The 21,898-nt window shown below is 45.8% G+C and overlaps 1 protein-coding gene across 13 annotated transcripts in view; it reads right to left on the bottom strand.

Moving 5' to 3' along the window:
* Positions 1-21,898, bottom strand: part of FBRSL1 (fibrosin like 1) — a 610,981-nt gene that overhangs the window by 385,265 nt on the left and 203,818 nt on the right. The window contains exon 1 of one of the 13 annotated variants that reach the window (XM_070950598.1): positions 18,252-18,317. The exons of the other annotated variants lie outside the window; for them this stretch is intronic. Within the exon in view, the coding sequence (XP_070806699.1) occupies positions 18,252-18,281 (30 nt within the window). The 5' untranslated portion in view covers positions 18,282-18,317. Of the gene's footprint in view, positions 1-18,251; positions 18,318-21,898 lie in introns of those variants that run through there. 13 annotated transcript variants of the gene reach the window in all.

The following is a 21,898-nucleotide window of genomic DNA, read 5'->3' as shown; positions in this document are numbered from 1 at the left end:
GCCTGCCACATACTCTTCTGTGGGAGAATGGGAGAGGGGATTGCATAGAGTATGGGTGATATGTAGTCAAAATAACATTCCTTTCTCGGAGAGTCAAGGACGCATTGCCCTGGCACTTGGAGTCAGATGACTGGGAGGTGTTTCCAGTTTGGATGGTGGTTGATTGGACCATGTGATGGACATGTGGGTTCTGGGCAGGGACTTGAACTTTCACTTGGGTGGGGAAAACCTGGAAACTTTCAGATTCGGGTTTTCCCAGATGTGCCAATATGACATCTTCCGTAAAATGGAACTTTGAGGAAATTCAAGCCTCGGAGTTTTCTTTCATTAGGGGTGTTGCTTGGAACCCTGACACCTGGTTTAAAAGGACTGGGGGGGGGAGACACATGATATCAGTATTCCAGTATTTGAAAGGAGGGGGTCAATTTATTTTACAAAGCACCAGAAGGCCAGACAAGGAATAATGGATGGAAACTAAACAAGGAGAGAAGCAACCTGGAATTAAGGAGAAGCTTCCTAACAGTGAGGACAATTAACCAGTGGAACAGCTTGCCACTAGAAATCATGGGTGCTTCATCACTGGAAGTTTTTAAGAAGAGACTGGACAGCCACTTATCTGAAATGGTATAGGGTATCCTGCTTGAGCAGGGGGTTGGACTAGAAGACCTCCATGGACCCTTCCAGCTCTATTCTGATTGATCTGTCCCCAACTGCCCTGCCTCCTGCCATCCAGAGTCTTCAGCTATTTTTTTTTTTTAAAAAAACCTCTCTTTAGGAATGACAGCCTTGTTGACAAGAGGGAAGTGGCAAAGTCAAGCACACAAAGACAGCTGTTCTCGAAGCCCAGAAGACCAATTGATTTAATAACTAACTTAGCTAAATCACTCTTGCTAAATTGGCACAATTAGTAGCTGAACTTCTTTTGTGGACGCTCAAATCAGTTTAAGGGGGTCAGGAGACATATTGTTTTTTTTTTTTTAATTTATTTTTTTTGCTCGCTCTAGATAATACAATCTGTCATTGCGGATCTCGTGGAAAGGATGCCGGGCAGCGGTAGGTTTCCATTATTCTTACCACTGGTTCGCCATGTGCAAACATGCTTTTCACGCATGCGCCCGGCCTTCCATGCATGCGCTTTGCTCACACGTGTGCCTTCGGCACATGCACCCGGCCTTGAAAACATGGCTAAATAGAACGGCATAAGGCCGGAGCGGTCTGCAGTCACTGCTACCGGTTTGCATGAGCCGGTCTGAACCAGCTGAATACCACCTCTGATGCCGGATTCTACCAAGTTTAGCTACCGTTGGCGAGGGTAAGGAAACTCCGCCAAGAACTGAATTTGGGGTTTATGACTTCACGGACACATATGGAAATGGTCTGATATGGCTTTCTGCTAGACTGGTTTATCCCAGTTTGGCCTGTAGCCCTGAGATTTCCTGGCAGCCTCTGAAGAATTATGAGGCTTAGCTATCTGCCCATCCATCTTCCCGGGATGCGCCAGAATCTCATGCCAAGAAAGTCCTGGCGGAGTGCAGTGACATTGGACAAGCAATGAAAAGACTGACCGTTCTTAGCCTTCCCTTCTCATTCTCTCGAGTAGGTAACAATGAGTCCGTTTGTTTGGTTTTTGATCTTCTTACTCCTGATCTATGGCAAATCTAGACAGCATACTAAAAAGCAGAGATATCACCCTGCCAACAAAAGTCCGTATAGTCCAGGCGATGGTTTTCCCAGTTGCAATGTCTGGCTGTGAAAGTGGGACCACAAGGAAGGCTGAGCGCCAAAGAATGGAGGCCTTTGAACTCTGGTGCTGGAGAAGACTCCTGCGAGTCCCTTGGACTGCAAGGCGATCCAACCGATCAGTCCTACAGGAGATCAACCCTGACTGCTCTTTAGAGGGCTAGATCCTGAAGAGGAAACTCAGATACTCAAATGGTCACTTAATGAGAAGAAAGGACTCCCTGGAGAAGAGCCTAATGCTGGGAAAGATTGAGGGCAAAAGAAGAAGGGGACGGCAGAGAACAAGGGGGCTGCATGGAGTCACTGAAGCAGTCGGCGTGAGCTTCAATGGACTCCAGAGGATGGTAGAGGACAGGAAGTCCTGGAGGAACGTTGTCCAAGGGGTCGCGATGGGTCGGACACAACTTTGCAGCTAACAACAACTATTCTTGATCTGAGTGGGTGGAGTTAGTTTGAGTCTATACAAATCTTGGTCCGTTACTGAGTCCAGGTAGCCCTCCACATCCGACCACAACTGAGCCCAAAATTTCTCTTGCTAAGTGAGACATTTGTTAAGTGAGATTCGCCCCCATTTTACGACCTTTCCTGCCATGGTTGTTAAGTGAACCACTGCAATTGCTAAGTTAGTAACAGAGTTAAGTGAATCTGGCTTCCCCATTGACTTTGCTTGTCGAAAAGTCGCAAAAGGGGGTCGTGTGACACCCACCCACCCCCAGGACACTGCAACTATCATAGTTTACAGCCCTCTCTAAGCGGTTTACAGAGTCAGCCTCTTGCCCCCAACAATCTGGGTCTCCTCATTTTACCGACCTCAGAAGGATGGAAGGCTGACTCAACCTGGAGCCGGTCAGAATCGAACTGCTAGCAGTTGGCAGAGTTAGCCTGCAATACTGCATTCTAACCACTGCACCGCCACCACGACTTATAATCACAAATATGAGAATCAGTCGACAAGGGTCTGAATTTTGATCATGTGACCACGGGGATGCCGCAAGAATTGTCAGTGTGAAAAATGGTCATAAGTGATTTTTTTCAGTGCAGTTGTAACTTCAAACGGTCACTAAATGAACTGTCATAAGTCGAGGACTACCTGTAATCCCCCGCCCAAGTATGTTGCAGGAAAAAAAGACCGCGTGCAGTGGAAAATCTGAAATCCTTCCCCTGGTGCCAAATACATCTTCATTCTCTTCTTCGCATAGTATTTCGGGAGATAGCAAAAGCGCTTTGTTTTTATAAAGTCTTTTGCAGATAACAAAAGCCTTTGACAGTTCTAATAACAGCCCCGTACGGTTTCCTAGCGCTACCGTGGGATGATAATTGTACCCGTTTTTCTATTTCCCCGCTGCCATAGATTAAAGTTTATCTCCCCGTTTTATCTCTTGCATGGAGGAGCCATATTTTCGGGGCTTTCATCGTTTTTATTAAGCAACCAGTGTTCGCCACCTTGAGAGTAATTTTTAAGGAAGATATCTGGGCGATAAAAGTTTTAGGGGAATCGCTTGTAAAAACACCCCTCTTAATGTTTACCCCATAGAAAACTTGAAACTTGCATAGATTTCCGTCCAACTCCAACACCCCCCTTAGTCTCCCTAGGTCAGGGGTCAGCAACCTGCAGCTCTGGAGCCGCATGTGGCTCTTTCACCTCTCTGCTGCGGCTCCCTGACACTCAAAATATGCATCACAACCGGCAATGTACGACACCCGCCAGCACGCAATTTATTGTGCTTTTCAACCCCCGGTAAGCCAACCATGGATAAATCCAAGAAAATAAAAGTTTCAGAAGGAAACAGAAGGTTTAATTCAACTACATATGCATATGTTTTGTGGCTGCTCAAGAAATAGTCAGGGACGGGAAGGGTTTTGTGGCTCCCGGTGTTTTCTTTTCTGTGGGAAATGGGTCCAAATGGCCCTTTGAGTGTTTAAGGTTGCAGACCCCCCCCCTTTTTAAATTTGATTTATATGCCGCCCTTCTCCGGAGACTCAGGGCGGCTTACAATGCGTTAAGCAATAGCCTTCATACTTTTGTATATTTATACAAAGTCAGCTTATTGCCCCCACAACTGGGTCCTCAATTTACCTACCTTTGAAAGGACGGAAGGCTGAGTCGACCTTGAGCCTGGCAAGATTCAAACTTACTTTTAATTGCAGACAGATGGTGTTAAATTACAGTGCCTTGTCTGCAGAGCTATCCAGGCTCCTGCCCTAGGTATTAATGTGGATCCTTCAGGATGACATATATATAGGTAGTCCTCGACTTACGACCACTATTGGGACCAGAAGCGATAGTTGTCCCACACAGTGAATCAGTCAGGGATAAGTGTCTCATGGCCACATGGCAGGGGGAAGGATGGGGGCCATTAGCTGGTGGAGGGCCAGCTGAGAATTAACGCCCGCGATAGGTTGGCTGTGCTATGGGGCCCGGGATGAAGTAGGTGTGGCAATGTCACCCCTGTCAATTGTCCTAGACCCAGCAGATGGCATGGAACATGTATCACTCAATCAGAAGCTTTCCTCGCACGTACATCTGCATATTAAGGGTGCCAATTGATGCCAATTGGTTCAGTCTAAACCAATTTCAGACCGAGTTTGGATCAAATCTTAATAATAATAATAATAATAATAATAATAATAATAATAATAATAATAATAATAATAATAATAATAATAATAATTTTATTTCTATACCGCCCTTCTCCCGAAGGACTCAGGGCGGTGTACAGCCAATTTAAAAACACAAGACACAACAATAATTAAAAATTAAAATAATTAAATAGATTTGGCCGATTTAAAACCCCAAAAATTAAAATACCCCAATTTAAAATTATTATGTTGATAGGCCAGCCTGGCGGAACAACAGGGTCTTCAGTGCACAACGAAACACCCGGAGGTCGGAGATCTTACGTATTTCCGGGGGCAGTTCATTCCACAGGGTTGGGGCTCCCACAGAGAAGGCCCTCCCCCTGGGTGTCGCCAGCTGACATAACTTGGCTGATGGCACCCTGAGGAGACCCTCTCTGTGGGAACGGACTGGTCGGTGGGAGGCTATTGGTGGCAGAAGACGGTCTCGAAGGTACCCGGGTCCTGTGCCATGGAGCGCTTTAAAGGTGGTAACCAATACCTTGAATCGCACCCGGAAGACCACTGGGAGCCAGTGCAGCTCGTGCAGGAGGGGTGTCACGTGGGCGCAACGAGTTGCACCCATAACCACCCGCGCGGCTGCATTCTGGACCAGCTGGAGCCTCTGAGTGCTCTTCAAGGGGAGCCCCATGTAGAGAGCATTACAATAGTCCAGCCGGGAGGTGACAAGGGCATGAGTGACCGTGCGCAAGGCGTCCCGATCCAGAAAGGGCTGCAACTGGCGGATCAGGCGAACCTGATAAAAGGCCCCCCTGGCCACGGCCGTCATATGCTCTTCTAAAGACAGCCGTGCGTCCAGGAGGACACCCAGATTGCGTGCCCTCTCCGTGGGGGGCAAAGATTCACCCCCAATAGTCAGCGATGGCACCTGCTGACTATATCGGGGCGCCGGAAGCCACAGCCACTCGGTCTTGGAGGGGTTGAGTCTGAGCCTGTTCCTCCCCATCCAGACCCGCACGGCCTCCAGGCAGCGAGACATCACATCAAGGGCATCGTTGGGGTGGTCTGGGGTGGAGATGTACAGCTGAGTATCATCAGCGTACAGGTCACACTTCACCCCAAAACCACGGATGATCTCACCCAGCGGCTTCACATAAATGTTGAACAGAAGAGGCGAGAGGACCGACCCTTGTGGCACTCCCCATGCGAGATGCCTCGAGGTCGACCTCTGTCCCCCTGCCAACACGAACTGCGAGTGGCCGGAGAGGAAGGAAGAGAACCACCGCAAAATGGTGCCCCCTACTCCTAACCCCTTCAACCGCTGCAGCATGATACCATGGTCGATGGTATCAAAAGCCGCTGAGAGATCTAATAGGACTAGGACAGAGGAGCAACCCCTGTCCCGGGCCCTCCAGAGATCATCCACCAACGCGACCAATGCCGTTTCTGTGCTGTGCCCCTGCCTGAAGCCCGACTGGTACGGGTCTAGATAGATAGCTTCATCCAGGTGCCTGGGCAGTTGTCGTGCCACCACACTCTCAACAACCTTCGCCACAAAACGAAGGTTGGAGACCGGACGATAGTTAACTAATTCAGCCGGGTCCAGGGAAGGCTTCTTGAGGAGGGGCCTCACCACCGCCTCTTTAAGGCGGTGTCTCCATAGCATTGAACATTATGATGGACGTGGATTGATTTTTTCTGAATTTATTCGAAACTTCAATACCAATTGATTCCCGGACCAGGAATATAATTGGGCCCAAATCCCATTCATGGGAGGAACATTGATAGATAATTGCATCCTATATATATTTGTCTCCTGAGGGAGTTAGTCATCTTCATTTGACTCCAGGACTTTAAGTGATGGGATCAGAAGGAAAGAAGAAGCATTAAACTCTATGTCCCCCTTACTGAAATGCTGCGGAAGTTATTCTTAGAACAGCTACCCTGGTGGGACATTCAGTGATAACCAAAGGTGTGCTTTCCGGCATAATTTCCGGCATAAGTCAGGGGTGCTCCTGAGAAACATAGCTGCAGAGTGTTCATGAAGGAACGGCAAACTTCACCAAGGAATTGCCGAAGAAGCCAAGGCAGTCCTAGGCTGCCTTAACATAGGGATAGAACCAAGATCCCGTAGAGCGTTAAGACCACTTTATAAAGCCTTGGTAAGATCACCCTTGCAATATTGCATCCTGTTTTGGTCACCATATTATATAAAAAAAGATGTGGAGACTCTGGAAAGAGTGCAGAGAAAAGCAACCAAGATGATTAGGGGACTGGAGGCTAAAACATGAAAAACAGCTGCTGGAACTGGGTATGTCTAGTTTAGTGAAAAGAAGGACCAGGGGAGACATGATAGCAGTCTTCCAATATCTCAGGGGCTGCCACAAAGAAGAGGGAGTCAAGCTCTTCTCCAAAGCATCTGAGGGCAGGACAAGAAGCAATGGGTGGAAACTCATCAAGGAGAGAAGCAACTTAGAAATAAGGAGAAATTTCTTGACAGTGAGAACAATTGATCAGTGGAACAGCTTGCCTCCAGAAGTTGTGAATGCTCCAACAGTGGAAGTTTTTAAGAATATATTGGACAAGAAACCTGGAATTAAGGAGAAACTTCCTAACAGCGAGGACAATTAACCAGCAGAAGAGCTTGCTTTCAGTAATCATGGGTGCTTCATCACTGGAGGTCTTTAAGAAGAAACTGGACTATCATCTGTCTGAAATGGTATAGGGTCTCCTGCTTGAGCAGGGGGCTGGACTAGAAGACCTCTAAGGTCCCTCCCCAACTCTGCTCTTCTGTTATTCTGATCCTGACCTAGCAGGAGCTGGCTGAGGAAGACCCAGAGAAGACGTATCTACCAAGACTAACTGATATATCTCTTGAAGGCCCTCAACCCATTGACCCCTCCAGCATTTCTTATACATTAAGCAATTGAGCTGTCAAAAGATGTTCTCTTTCCTCGCCTCTCTTTCCTTGAGGTAGAGGGGGTCTGTGTGTTTGTGTATTCCTGCTGACTGCAGTGATTTGCCAAAAACGCCGCAATAAAATAGAAGTGTACTTTCTTCGTAGGGCAGGCTGGGGGGGTCAGAGCTTCCTCCCCGAGGAGGCATCCGTCTCTCATTCCGTGCAAGAGAAAAAATATAACGGTAAGGACAGGGTGGGCGGAGGCATCTGTACATCCTGCTTTTTTTTTTTTTTTTTAAAATGGCCTTCATGACATCTTGTGCCTTCAGGCAAAGGCGTAAAGAAGCGAACGCAGGGAACGTTTTGCCCTTGAAGCGAGAATGAATGTTGGTTTTTGCGTTGCCTCTGGTGCTTCTACTTATACGGCAAACATGCACTCGGAGCCCTCGCTTTCATCCTTCGTTCTACTTGTTAAATAGACTTGGCATCCTTGAACAGCTGCTGGGTTCGAACAAACAATGTCAGGAAAGCGGACCCACCATCTCACATGAACACGAAACTTCCTCCCCTGGCCTGAAAGCTCGACGTGACATCGCTCAGGGACACAGGAGGGGGGTCAGGGTAAAGGGGAGGCAAGCTCTGAAACGTAGCTCTGCAGAGGCAATACCGGTAATTTGTTTAGGTTCTGGGCTTTGTATGGCACCCAAAGATCTCTTCTTGTAGCTCAGGGTTGAAATGCGAGGTCTTTGGTGCTCTCTGGGAGGAGGAGGAGGAGGAGGAGGAGGAGGAGGAGGAGGAGGAGGAGGAGGAGGAGGAGGAGGAGGAGGAGGAGGAGGAGGAGGAGGAGGAGGAGGAATCAAACTTCGGCCATACTGTTTTCAGATAAGCCAATATCCTTGTCTGACAGCTTTATTAAGAAGAGGAAGAAGAGAAGAGGAAAAGGAGGAGGAGGTAGAAGAGGAGGAAGAGAAGAAGAGAAAGAGGAAGAGGAGGAGGAGGAGGAGGAAGAAGAAGAAGGAGAAAGAGAAGGAGAAGGAGAAGGAGAAGGAGAAGGAGAAGGAGAAGGAGAAGGAGAAGGAGAAGGAGAAGGAGAAGGAGAAGAAGGAGAAGGAGAAGAAGGAGAAGGAGAAAGAAAGTTTTGTTTCTCATCCAAGAAGTTTCATCAGTTGTAACATTTTGCATTTCCTGTTTCTCTTCCCTCTAGCACATCTGTGGCAGGAGTCAACAACATTTTCTGACACATCACATGCTCTCATGTCACAGGCTGAGTGCATCTATCCCCCCCACCCCCAAATAGCACAGAGCCCATCATTTCACATGATTATCAAATCCTGCAAGCTTTTGCCAAGGTTTAATTATTTCTATTTGTCGTCCACTCTTTGGGCACCAGTTTGGGGTCGCAGGGGGATCTGTCCGGCCATCCTGCCATCCTGATTTAAAGCCTTGCGGGGGACATTCAACAGTTTGCACCATTTCGTCCTGGACTCCTGGTTTCCAAAACTCTGAGATCGGATCTCGCTAAGGCCTCCAGATGACAATTCCGAATGTTGATTATTAGGCTCATCATTTACATAATAATCTCTTTTGAAAGGCTGCTTCCTGCACTGTGTAATTCCCCCCCCTCCGTCCATTCCAAGCTTTCTGGATCCCGATTTGCTTTTAGCAAACACTTTTTGCAGACTCTTCCTGGTTTTCGAAAACAGATGGAGGCCAAAAGGGGGAAAGGAAAAAAAAAAAAATAATAGTCGTAAATTCACTTGACGTTGGAAAAAGTCCAGGGTGTTTAGCTGGGGCTGCTCCTGTTTGAAATGACTTCGTAGCCTTTGTTTTTTTTTTCCCTCCCTCTCTCTCTCCCTCTCTCTCTCTTTTCGCTCTTTAATCTAGCACAAAGAAAGGGATGGGGTGGGGAGGAGGCCCAATCCCCTCTCTAAATCACCAAGGAGCTGGTATGAAAAATTGCCTTGGAATTCGCTCTCCGGCTGCCTTCCTCTTTAAGCCTTTGCTTGCTCTCATTTAGCCTGGAGAGCTCTTAAGGGAGCTGTCGGAGGAGGCAATAGACAAGACAATAAGATTCGAGGAAGAGGGGGGGATTGCAAGCGGTGTCTGGGGTGACATCACACGTTTTGTTATTCCCGTTGTTTTTGCCCCCTACCTCTTTCCTTTCCCCCCCTCTCTCCCTCCCAAACTTGGACCGGGGTTAAGACAAGAGATGAAAATGCCTGTCCAGGAGGCCTGTTCCTCTCCCTCGACAGGAAGAAGGTTCAGACATCAGAAGAAGTTTTTTTTAAAAAAAAGGAAAATGACAGAGAATGATTCACTGGAGAGAGATGGAGAGACCGCATCTGCCTCACATTAAAACATAACATCCTTCATGTAAAGGAGGGATCTGTGTGTTTCTTTCCGGCTTTGGCACCCAGGCAGCCGTATTTCACGTTGGAAAAGCCAGCAGAAGAACAGACGGCTTGCTGGTTGAACCCAGCCAGGACTCTTCATCACTTCTAGGAGACATCTGATGGCACCCTAAAGCAATGGTCTGCAAGAGAATGGTTGATTCGGGGACTGGAAGCTAAAACATATGAAGAACGATTGCAGGAACTGAGTATGTTTAGCTTAATGCCGTCCTGAGTCTCCGGAGAAAGGCGGCATATAAATTGAATTAATAAATAAATTAATAAATAAATGAAAAGAAGGAGTAGGGGAGACATGATAGCAGTCTTCCAATATCTCAGGGGCTGCCACAAAGAAGAGGGAGTCAAGCTATTCTCCAAAGCACCTGAGGACAGGACAAGAAGCAATGGGTGGAAACTAATCCAGGAGAGAAGCAACTTAGAACTAAGGAGAAGTTTCCTGATGGTTAGAACAATTAATCAGTGGAACAACTTCCCTCCAGAAGTTGTGAATGCTACAACACTGGAAGTTTTTAAGAAGATGTTGGATAACCGTTGTCTGAAGTGGTGTAGGGTTTCCTGCCCAAGCAGGGGGTTGGACTAGAAGACCTCCAAGGTCCCTTCCAACTCTTGTTATTCTATTCTAGAGCCGAAGTGGCGCAGTGGTTAGAGTGCTGACTGCTGGCTGACTGCAATTTGAAAGTTCAAATCTCAAGGTTGGCTCAGCCTTCCATCCTTCCAAGGTGGATAAAATGAGGATCCAGATTGTTGGGGGTCAGAAGCTGACTCTGTAAACCGCTTAGAGAGGACTATAAAAGCACTATGAAGCGGTATATAAATCTTCCTTCCTTCCTTCCTTCCTTCCTTCCTTCCTTCCTTCCTTCCTTCCTTCCTTCCTTCCATCCATCCATCTATGCATCCATCCATCCATCCATGGTGCAGTGGTAGAATGCAGTATTGCAGTCTAACTCTGCTGACTGCCAGGAGTTCGATCCTGATTGGCTCAAGGTTGACTCAGCCTTCCCATCCTTCCGAGGTGAGTAAAATGAGGACCCAGATTGTTGGGGGCAAGAGGCTGACTCTGTAAACCGCTTAGAGAGGGCTGGAAAGCACTGTGAAGCTGTATATAAGTCTAAGGGCTATTCCTATGGCTATTCAGCAGCTTGTCTTGGTTGTCTCTTTGCCAGTGGCATCGGCCAGAGTTTGGGGCTACGTTCGCACTGTGCAGAGCATCAAATACAGGTAGTCCTCGACTTACAACAGTTCATTTAGTGATCGAAGTTGCAACGGCACTGCGGGGAAACCGACTTGTGGTCATTTTTCACATTTGTGACCGTCGCAGTGTCCCCATGGTCACCGGATCAAAATTAGGATGCTTGGCAGCCGACTCACATTTATGACGGTTGCACTGTCCCCAGGGTCATGTGATTAACTTTTGTGACCTTCTGACCGGCGAAGTCAATGGGGGAAACCAGATTCATTTAACAGCCGTGGCAAGGAGGGTTGTAAAATGGGGCAAAACTCACTTAACAAATGTCTCACTTAGTAACCGAAATGTTGGGCTCACTCGGAGTTACACCTCCTTCGGAAAGGAGACTCTATGGCTCATACATTTTTTAAATGTAATAACAGTCTTAAGTCCGGTCTGGTTGTGTCAGGGGCCTCGGCTTACAACCTTCACAATTCACAACCAAAATCCCAGCCATAATTGTGGTCGTGGGTCGAGGATACCCTGTACACAACCACAATCGAGCCCAGCAATTCCGTCACTAACCAAGACAGTCGTTAAATGAATTTTGTCCCCGTTTTACTACCTTTCTTGCCACCGTTGTTAAGCAAATCACTGCGGTTATTAAGTTAGTCGCACGTCTGTTAAAGGAATCTGGCTTGCCCTCTTGACTTTGCTTGTCGCAAGAGGGGATCGCATGACCCCCGGGACACTGCGACCCATCATAAATATGAATCGGTTGCCGAGCGTCTGAATTTGGATCACGTGACCGTGGGGATGCTGCAGCGGTCATAACTGTGAAAAAATGGTCACAGGTCTCTTTTTGCAGTGCCGTTGTAACTTTGAACGGTCACTAAGTGAACCGTCATAAATCGAGGACTAGCTGTATGGGATTCTTACCCACAGAGATGCGTCTCAGAGCCCTCACATCCTGGACATAAATTGTTTCAACTTCTAACCTCAAAACGACACTCTAGGGCACTGATGGTGAACCTTTTCGGTACCGGGTGCCCAACCGGAACACACGTGCATGCGTGCATGCTGGAGCACTGGAAACCTGAAGATCAGCTGGCTGGCACGCTTGCATGCACCGGAAACCCAAAGACCAGAAACCCAAAGAGCAGGCATGCGTGCGCCAGCCAGCTGGTCATTGGGTTTCCAGTGCTCTGGCACACACAAAGACAGGCTTGCCGGCACCCTGCTGGAAACCAAAAGACCAGCTGGCAACAGCACACGTGCTAACCTTTTCCAAACCCCCAAAATGCAATGCGACAGTGGTCCCTGCCCATGCGCGTGTGGCCCCCCACCCCCACCCCTGCACATGTGTGCCCCCTACATGCGTAGCAGAGACCCAAAGACCAGCTGGCTGGTGGGAGGCACGCGCGCATGCACGGGAAAGCTGAACTGGGGCAACAGCCTGCATGCCCACAGAGAGGGCGCTGTGTGCCACTCTGGCCCGCGCGCCAAAGGTTCGCCATCCCGGTTATGGGGCATTGCACACTGGAAGAAGAAGACACAAGGACAGTTTTTCCCCAAATGCCAAACAACTAATTCCCACAACAGCGTCAAACTATTTACTGAGACTGTATTCCTATTATTCTTCTCATCCTTCCTATTACCTATCTCCTTTTCTACTTATGACTATAACGCTGTTGCTTGTGTCTTTACGATTTATATTGTTTTATTTAGTTTCCTTGCACGATTAGGTTGATTGCTTATTTAGTATCCTGTGACTATCGCTAAGTGTTGTATCCTATGATTTATGATGAATGTATTTATGAATTGAATGGAATGGAATTCTTTATTGGCCAAGTGTGATTGGACACACAAGGAATTTGTCTTTCATGTATGATGATGACTATGATGATGATTTATATCTTTTATGTACACTGCGAGCTTATGGACCGAAGACAAATTCCTTTTGTGTCAAGTCACACTTGGCCAATAAACCTCTTCTCTTCTCTTCTCTTCTCTTCTCTTCTCTTCTCTTCTCTTCTCTTCTCTTCTCTTCTCTTCTCTTCTCTTCTCTCCTCTCTTCTCCTCTCCTCCTCTTCTCCCTTCCCTTCCCTTCCCTTCCCTTCCCTTCCCTTCCCTTCCCTTCCCTTCTCTTCAGAATTCACGTAAATTCAGCCTAAGTAGCAGCCTCTCCTAGCGAGCCAGTCTCTTGCTTGCTTTGCAAACCCTGTCATACCTGACTTTTATTTTTATTTTTAGCAGCAGAGCGAGTGGGATGTTAACAACAAATTAGAACCAATTAGGCGTTTTCAGTTTTCATACATCAGTTCTGATTAGCTCTGGCCTCTTTTCCTTCCCCCTCCTCTTTCCAAGATGCATTAGGCCTGTCAGAAGCAAATTGGGGGCAGCCGGGGGCAGCTGGGGAGGGCTGGCCGTTGCCAAAGAACAAATTGCTGTGCCTCTTTCCCCCAGTTCGCGGGGCAGGGAATGTAAATGATATTCAGGAGGGCGACGTTTTCCTTGGCTTGTTTAGCAGTTGATCATCAGCGGGGAGGTTAAATGGACCTTAGCTGGCCGGTTTGGCAAAGGGGAAAAAAGGAAAATTTAGCAAGGATGCTTCCAGTTTTTGTAAAGGAGGAGGAGGAGGAGGAGGAGGAGGAGGAGGAGGAGGAGGAGGAGGAGGAGGAGGAGGAGGAGGAGGAGGAGGAGGAGGAGGAGGAGGAGGACAAGGACAAAGAAAGGACAAGAGGAGGAGGAGGAGGAGGAGGAGAAGGAGAAGGAGAAGGAGAAGGAGAAGGAGAAGGAGAAGGAGAAGGAGAAGGAGAAGGAGAAGGAGAAGGAGAAGGAGAAGGAGAAGGAGAAGGATGATGCTCCAATACTGGAAATTTTTAAGAAGATGCTGGATAACCATTTGTCTGAAGTGTTGTAGGGTTTCCTGCCTAAGCAGGGGGTTGGACTAAAAGACCTCCAAGGTCCCTTCCAACTCTGTTATTCTATTCTATTCTATTCTATTCTATTCTATTCTATTCTATTCTATTCTATTCTATTCTATTCTATTCTATTCTATTCTATTCTGCAACGATTCTAGATCATCATCTCGGAAAGGATAACGTTTCAGTCACCTGTTGCACTACATGCAGGAAACATGAGTGGGAAACATCCTGAAGGCGCTTCTTTCCCAAAAGGCAACTAGACTCTCTTGGGTTTTCATTTTTCCCCGTGAAAACGTTTTGCTTCTCATCCAAGAAGCTTCTTCAATTCGAAGAGGATGGAGAGTCAACCCACACATTTCAAGGAAGCATCTATGAGCTGGGGAGGATCCGCCCTCTTCCTTGCCTCCCCCAACAAGACAGATTGATCGGCCAGCCTAGATTCAATCTAGTGTGAAAGTGAAGATCAGAGGAAGCGATGTACCTTAGCAGGACCAAAGAAACACCTGCTTGTTTGCACTGCGTTTTCCACTTGAATGGACTTTTCGAATGACAGCTGTCACAAGGCAAATCTCAGCGGATGGGGAGGCTGGTTAAGGTCCCAGGTGGGTTAAAACTCAAGAGAGGATTTTACATTTCTCTTCTCAAACCAGCAGCCTTTTTAAAAAAAAATAAAGCGTGCTCCAAAAAATGGTTTTGTGAAGAACTGCTTTAAATATACAGATGTTGGGTAGAGTTTCTTTCCTTGGGACAACCCACCATGTAAATACTTGGGTAATAAGATGTAAAGTTAGGCCTGCAGTATTTGATCCACCACTCTAAACACAGCCTAATCCCTCTGCTTTCATCTTGTGTCTTTCAACATTTCTTTTTAACCTATACTCTAGGTTTCTCAAACCAACAGATTAAAAAAATATAGAGCTGCAGAAGAAACCATGGCTACCAACCTGCCTTCCATTGAGGACCTATATACTGCACGAGTCAAAAAGAGGGCTGGGAAAATATCTGCAGACCCTTCGCATCCTGGACATAAACTGTTTCAAATCCAAAGACGCTATAGAGCACTGCACACCAGAACAACTAGACACACGGACAGTTTTTTTCCCAAATGCCATCACTCTGCTAAACAAATAATTCCCTCAACACTGTCAAGCTATTCACTAAGTCTGCATTACTATTACTATTACTATTAATCTTCTCATTGTTCCTATCACCCATCTCCTCCCACTTAGGACTGTATGACTATAACTTGTTGCTGTATCCTTATGGCTTATATTGATTGTTTCCTAGTATAATTCGATTGCTTATTTGTACCCTATGACTATCATTAAGTGTTGTACCTTATGATGCTTGATGAATGTATCTTGTCTTTTTATGTACACTGAGAGCATATGCACCAAAGACAAATTCCTTGTGTGTCAAATCACACTTGGCCAATAAAGAATTCTAATCTAATCTAATCTAATCTAATCTAATCTAATCTAATCTAATCTAATCTAATCATCTGTGTTACTTTTTTCCTTCTTTTATTTATACAATAGCACCCACCCTTCCTGACAGAATAACAGACTTGGAAGGGACCTTGGAGGTCTTATAGTCCAACCCCCTGCTCAAACAGGAGACTATTCCTGGAGGGAACCCTGGTGGCCCAGTGGTTAGGATACAGTATTGCAGGCAAAATTTGCCCCCAGTCTGGAGTTTGATCCTGATGGGCTCGAGGTTCACTCAGTCTTGCATGGTTCCGAGGTCAGTAAAATGAAGACTCAAATTGTTAAAGGTAATATACTGACAGTTGTAAACTGCTCAGAGAGTGCTGTAAGCGGTATATAAATCTATTGCTCTTCCGGACAAATAGCTGTCCAGTCTCTTCTTGAAAACCTCCAATGAAACACCACCTACAACTTCTGGAAGCAAACAGTTAGAATCAGAATCAGAATAGAGCTGGAAGGAACCTTGGAGGTCTTATAGTCCAGCCCCCGACTCAAGCAGTAGATACTATACCATTTCAGACAAGTGACTATCCAGTCTCTTCTTAAAATTCCGCAGTGATGAAGCACCTACAACTTCTGAAGACATTTCTGTTCCACTGGTTAATTGTCCTCAGTGTTAGGAAGTTTCTCCTTAATTCCAGGTTGCTTCTCTCCTTGATTAGTTTCCATCCATTGTTTCTTGTCTTGCCCGCTTGTGCTTTGGAGAATAATTTAATGTCCCCTTCTTTGTGGCAGCCCCTCAAATACTGGAATACTGTTATCATGCCCCCACCCCCCTTTGTCCTTCTTTTCTCTAGAATTCTGCAACTGTTCCTCATATGTTTTAGTCTCCAGGCCTTTAATCATCTTAGTTGCTGTTCTTTGCACTTTTTCCAAAGTCTGAACATTTTTTTCTGTAACGTGGTGACCAAAACTGGACGCGGTTATTCCCATGTGGTCTTACTAAAGCTTTATAAAGTGGTACTAATACTTCATATGATTTTGATTATATATTCTATAATTCAATTCATTAATTGTGCTCACTGTTAGGAAATTTCTCCTTAATTCTAGGTTGGATCTTTCTTTGATAGATTTCCATCTGCCCCTTCCTGTGTTTCATATTACTTTTGAGTTTCCAAAGCTTTCTGCTATAATGCTTAATACTTGCCTTAATTGACATCTGGAATGCCAGTGGGGGATTTCTGGGCATGTGGGGCTCCTCAATTTTTGTCAGCGTTCCCACTAGGAATTAATGTGAAGACATCCAATCTTCTTAATTCTGATATAAATTCTCAAAGCAAGTTTGTCAACTTCCTTTCTTCCTTCCATTCCTTTCTTTCTTTTCTCTCTCCTTTCCTTCCTTCCTCCTTCCTTCCTCTTTCTTTTTCTCCCTTCCTTCCTTCCTTCCCTTCCTTTCTTTCTCTCTCTTTTTCACTTTCTCTCTTTCTTTCTTTCTTTCTTTCTTTCTTTCTTTTTCTCTTTATCTCTTTCTTTCCTCTCTTCCCTCTCTCCTCCCTCCCTCCCTCTCCCTCTCTTGCATATACACAGATGCACAAAAAGAATAGCACTAAAAGAGAATAAAGATGACAGCCCAGTTGAACAAGGCAGCTATAAAACAGTGATCATAATAAAGAATAAAAATGCTATATCGCGTTGCCAAGGGAACAGGTATTCAAGGACTCCCAGGTAACGCTGTAAAACATGCTACTGAGCATAACGCACTAAAGCAGGTTAAGGGGTTATTTATTATGTTAGAACATGCCACGTAGTGCCCTCTGGTGTGTGCCGAAGACAGAAATGTCTGGCAGTTTTAATTAAAAAAAAGCCAACAACACCCCTCTGCTATCGGCCCTTGGAGGGAATTAGCGAGAGCTAAACTGTTTGCTTTCCCGCTACAAAATAAAGAGGCATTTTGGGGCCCTGAGTCCAAGCGGCATCCTTCACCTGCTTCCTTTTTCTCAAAAACAAAGAAACACACAAAAAACCAAGATCCTCCGTGAGAAGAAAGGGAATTTACACATGATAAATGGAAAGCAGAAGTCCGAGCTGATAGTTCCCCTGTGCAAATATTTTTCACGAGAAAAGGGGAGGGGGAAATCTCTGCTTCAGAAATAACCACTGGGGGGGGGGGGGGAAATATGTCAAAATAATATTAAGGAGGGGGGAAGATCTGTCTGTGCAGAGTCAGCAACTTCCATATACAGCATTCGTTCCAAATACAGGAAGACGGACGGCCCGGCAGCTGAGCTGGCTATGAATCCACCCTACGTGTAAAAAATTTCTTTGAAGCTAGCCTTAAATCTTAGCTTGGACATCTCTGGAAGACAATTGGCGTCTTCTCTTTGACTCCACATTGAGCTCCTTCGATGGGGGTTTGACATACGGAGGTGCCTTCCACTCTCCGCTTGTTTTATTTCATGCTTATCTTTTTCCTTTCTTTTTAAGCCACCATTTTACTCTTTCGGGTCCCTTGCATTCTGGAAAGACGAGTATCATAAAAGAAGGTGTTTAATGGCTCGCCTCCAGAAGTTATGGGTGCTCCAACACTGCAGGTTTTTAAGAAGAGATTGGACAACCCTTTTGTCTGAAACGGCATAGGGTTTCTTGCTTGAGGGGTGGGGGGTGGGGGTTAGACTAGAAGACCTCCAAGGTCCCTTCCGACTCTGTCATTCTATTAAAGTTGCAGAAGTTTTTCGAGTAGCAAAAGACAGATGTTGGGTGATCGAGTGCATTTCATGCCAACTGGCTGTTTCTCTAGAGAATGCAGTGGTCCCTCTGATCTACTTGTTTTGTTAGCAGCCTTCTGCCCACCTTAAAATGAAATTTGACGATGAAAAAGGGAAGGTTCTACATTTAGGCAAGAAAAACCAAATGCACAGGTACAGTATATGTGGTACCTCGCTCAATATAGTAACTGCGAGAGACCTTGGGAGTCCTAGTGGACAACCATTTAAATATGAGCCAGCCGTGTGCAGCAGCTGCCAAAAAAGCCAACACAGTTCTAGGCTACATAAACAGAGGGATAGAATCAAGATCACGTGAAGTGTTAAAACCACTTTATAATACCTTGGTAAGGACACACTTGGAATACGGCATCCAGTTTTGGTCGCCACGATGTAAAAAAAGGTGTTGAGACTCTGGAAAGAGTGCAGAGAAGAGCAACAAAGGTGATTAGGGGACTGAAGGCTAAAACATATGAAGAACAGTTGCAGGAATTGGGTATATTTAGCTTAATGAAAAGAAGGACCAGGGGAGATATGATAGAAGTCTTCCGATATCTCAGGGGCTGCCCCAAAGAAGAGGGAGTCAAGCTCTTCTCCAAAGCACCTGAGGGCAGGACAAGAAGCAAAGGGTGGAAACTAATCAAGGAGAGAAGTAACTTAGAAACAAGGAGAAATTTCCTGACAGTTAGAACAATTAATCAGTGGAACAACTTGCCTCCAGAAGTTTTGAATGCTCCAACACTGGAAGTTTTTAAGATGATGTTGGATAACCATTTATCTGAAGTGGTGTAGGGTTTCCTGCCTAAGCAGGGGGTTGGACTAGAAGACCTCCAAGGTCCCTTCCAACTCTGTTATTCTATATCTAAGCATTTCATTATAATCCTCTACCCATCCGTGTAGGTTTTAGCTATTGATTTTCCCTTATATTACAGCAACAGCATGGAATCAGGGACGGAAGAGGGAGGTTTGGGGAAGGCCCTTCCTGGTTGCTATTTTGATATTTGGGAAGCGGGAATTATCCCCAAACGATGCCACCACGGCTGTCTCTCCCTGGAAGATTTCACGCACTTTTAAGACGTTTCAGTTCGGTTCTCCTCCCACTAAGTGGCAGCAATGCACTGCAAACTACAGAGAAAGAAAAGAAAAAGGAATGGTGACTTTGCATCCCTTCCTGGAAAAAAAAAAAAAGCTGAGTTGGTTGCATTGGCTTGCATCGTGTGAAGAACCACAGTTTGTGGACTTCAGAAAAGCAGAGTCAGAGGCTGAATCCCACCCTTGGTAAGAAAAAAGGGGAGTTCGAAGAGGGTTGTTTTCCCATCCAGGATTCCAGAAAGATTTCAAAATTAAGCCCTGCCGTTTGGGAAAGTTCAGATCTTGCACAAGTGCAACGTGGACGGGTGAGTCAGTCCACGTGGCCAATATTTTAGCCGAGAGGCTATTAGGAAATCCCAGAACTCCAGACTGGGAAGGGGAGGGTGGGGTGGGGAGGGCGAGGGAGTGAGTGGAGGTGGGCAGGACATTCTGAATGAAGCCGATAGGAAACTACCCTTTATTTGTCTATCTGTTTGTTGATCAGTTCTACAGCTGCCCAACCAACATGAAACTCAGGGTCGAGTGCAGCCATTCAACAGAGCAAACAACAATAATCGTAAAATGTATTGCACCAGAGGCAGTTTCAAACAGCCCTTATCAGTCAAAAACAGCCGAGGCAGTTGTAAAACTCCTGATCCAGAGCCTGGAAAGGGGGAAAACAAAAAAACAGGTTTTCAAGGACTCCTGAAAGCAGAATGGGACAACTGACCAAGGCCAACTCGCTTGCAGGACAATTTAATTCCATTTTAATTATTTAAAATAAATGAGTAAATAAAAATATTCACATGTCATTCGCATTCCATTCTGTCCTTCCTCTTGCCTCTTGCCTCTGATGATTCTATTCACCGTTTCTTTGATACCGTGTTTCCCCGAAAATAAGACCTCCCCGGATAATAAGCCCAATCGGGCTTTTGAGAGCATGCGCTAAAATAAGCCTCCCCCTGAAAATAAGCCCTCCCCAAAAATATTTAAATGCATGCACAGCCGGTCCCTGCCATTTCCTCTGGTTAGGGTTAGGGAGACAAAGCTGGAAATCAGGTAAGACGGCAAGAGGAGCCCCGTCTTGCTCCACGCGCCCCAAAATAATAAGATCTCCCCGAAAATAAGGCCAAGCGCTTATTTCGGGGTTCAAAAAAAATATAAGACAGGGTCTTATTTTCGGGGAAACACAGTATTAGTGTAACTCTTGTGCTGCAGAGAGTTGGCTGCGATGAGCTGTCATAGACCCTCCTGAAAGACAGGCAGAGTTGGGGGCCATCTGAACCTCATCAAAAGGAAAGGCGGTTCCATAGGACAAGGATAACGGACGAGCATCATACTTCTGCCAAGAAAATTACATGCATCTGTGCCTTTGAAGGCCTCAGATTGAAGTGTACAGGTAGTCATTGATTTACGACCACAATTTGGGACCAGAATTTCCATTGCTAAGCAAAGCGGTTGTTAACATTTTTGCCCTGATGGTCAAGTTGTGATTTTTAGATACTAATCTCTCTCTCTCTCTCTCTCTCTCTCTCCCTCTCTCTCTCTCTCTCTCCCTCCCTCCCTCCCTCTCCCTCCCTATCTATCTATCTATCTATCTATCTATCTATCTATCTATCTATCATCTATCTATCTATCTATCTATCTATCTATCTATCTATCTATCATCTATCTATCTATCTATCTATCTATCTATCTATCTATCTATCTATATATATATATATATATATATATATATATATCCCATCTCACAACGTTGGCTAACACTCAATAGTCATCCTGACATATCATCCCATCAATATAAACAATAACAAAGTATTTAAAAGAATGGCCAATCAATCCACTACTCCACCCCAGCTGAACAAGGAAGACAGCACTTGCTGGAAAGCAGAATATGGGGTTGGAATTTCCTCCAAAATTTGAATAGAATAGAATGGAATAACAGAGTGGGAAGGGACCTTGGAGGTCTTCTAGTCCAACCCTCTGCTTGGGCAGGAAACCCTACACCACTTCAAATGGTTATCCAACATCATCTTAAAAACTTCCAGTGTTGGAGCATCCACAACCTCTGGAGGCAAGTTGTTCCACTGATTAATTGTTCTAACCGTCAGGAAACTTCTCCTTAGTTCTAGGTTGCTTCTCTCCTTGGTTAGTTTCCACCCATTGCTTCTTGTCCTGCCCTCAGGTGCTTTGGAGAATAGCTTGACTCCCTCTTCTTTGGGGCAGCCCCTGAGATATCGGAAGACTTCTATCATATCTCCCTTAGTCCTTCTTTTCATTAAACTAGACATGCCCAGTTCCTGCAACTGTTCTTCGTATGTTTTAGCCTCCAGTCCCCTAATCATCTTGGCTGCTCTTCTCTGTGTACTTTCCAGGATCTCAACATCTTTTTTGTATCGTGGTGACTAGAACTAGATGCAGCATTTCAATTGTGGATCGGGCTGTCATCACCCTGTCTTCCCAAACCTGCTGCCCAAATCTTGCCCTGCGTCTTTCAAAACACGCTTCCACAATTCCAAAGAGCGTAACTTTTTTTTTTTAGGTGGCATCACCCCCGCACATCTGCCGGATCGAGTCTTTCCAGCTTTCTAGTCCTCCACACCCCATGGCGCTCTGTCCAACAGCTGATTGTAGTGTTGTTGGCAGTCAGCTGCGGTAATCGACCTTAAGCTTGGTGGGAGGGGAGTCATGCAGAAGGTTAGAGAACCAGGGACCTGGCCTACTGTTATTTATGTAGCTGATTAAGCTCCATTCATCTCCACTGAAACGTTGCAGAAAATGGAAGGGTTCCCACATCTGTGCGCGATCACAGGCAACAGCTGTTTATGGACTCCCTTTTCCTTCTTTTGTAGTCAGCTTTCAGCCTAGCTAAACAAATCAAGATGGCGTTTTAGCTGCAGCTTTACCAGGCCTTTCGTG

The sequence above is a fragment of the Pituophis catenifer genome, unplaced genomic scaffold (genome assembly GCF_029215685.1).
Source record: "Pituophis catenifer annectens isolate HBS135680 unplaced genomic scaffold, rPitCat1.0.hap2 SCAF_10, whole genome shotgun sequence".
NCBI lineage: Eukaryota > Metazoa > Chordata > Lepidosauria > Squamata > Colubridae > Pituophis > Pituophis catenifer.
Note: the sequence above shows the minus strand (reverse complement) of the source record. Positions and strands in the feature narration are given on the sequence as shown.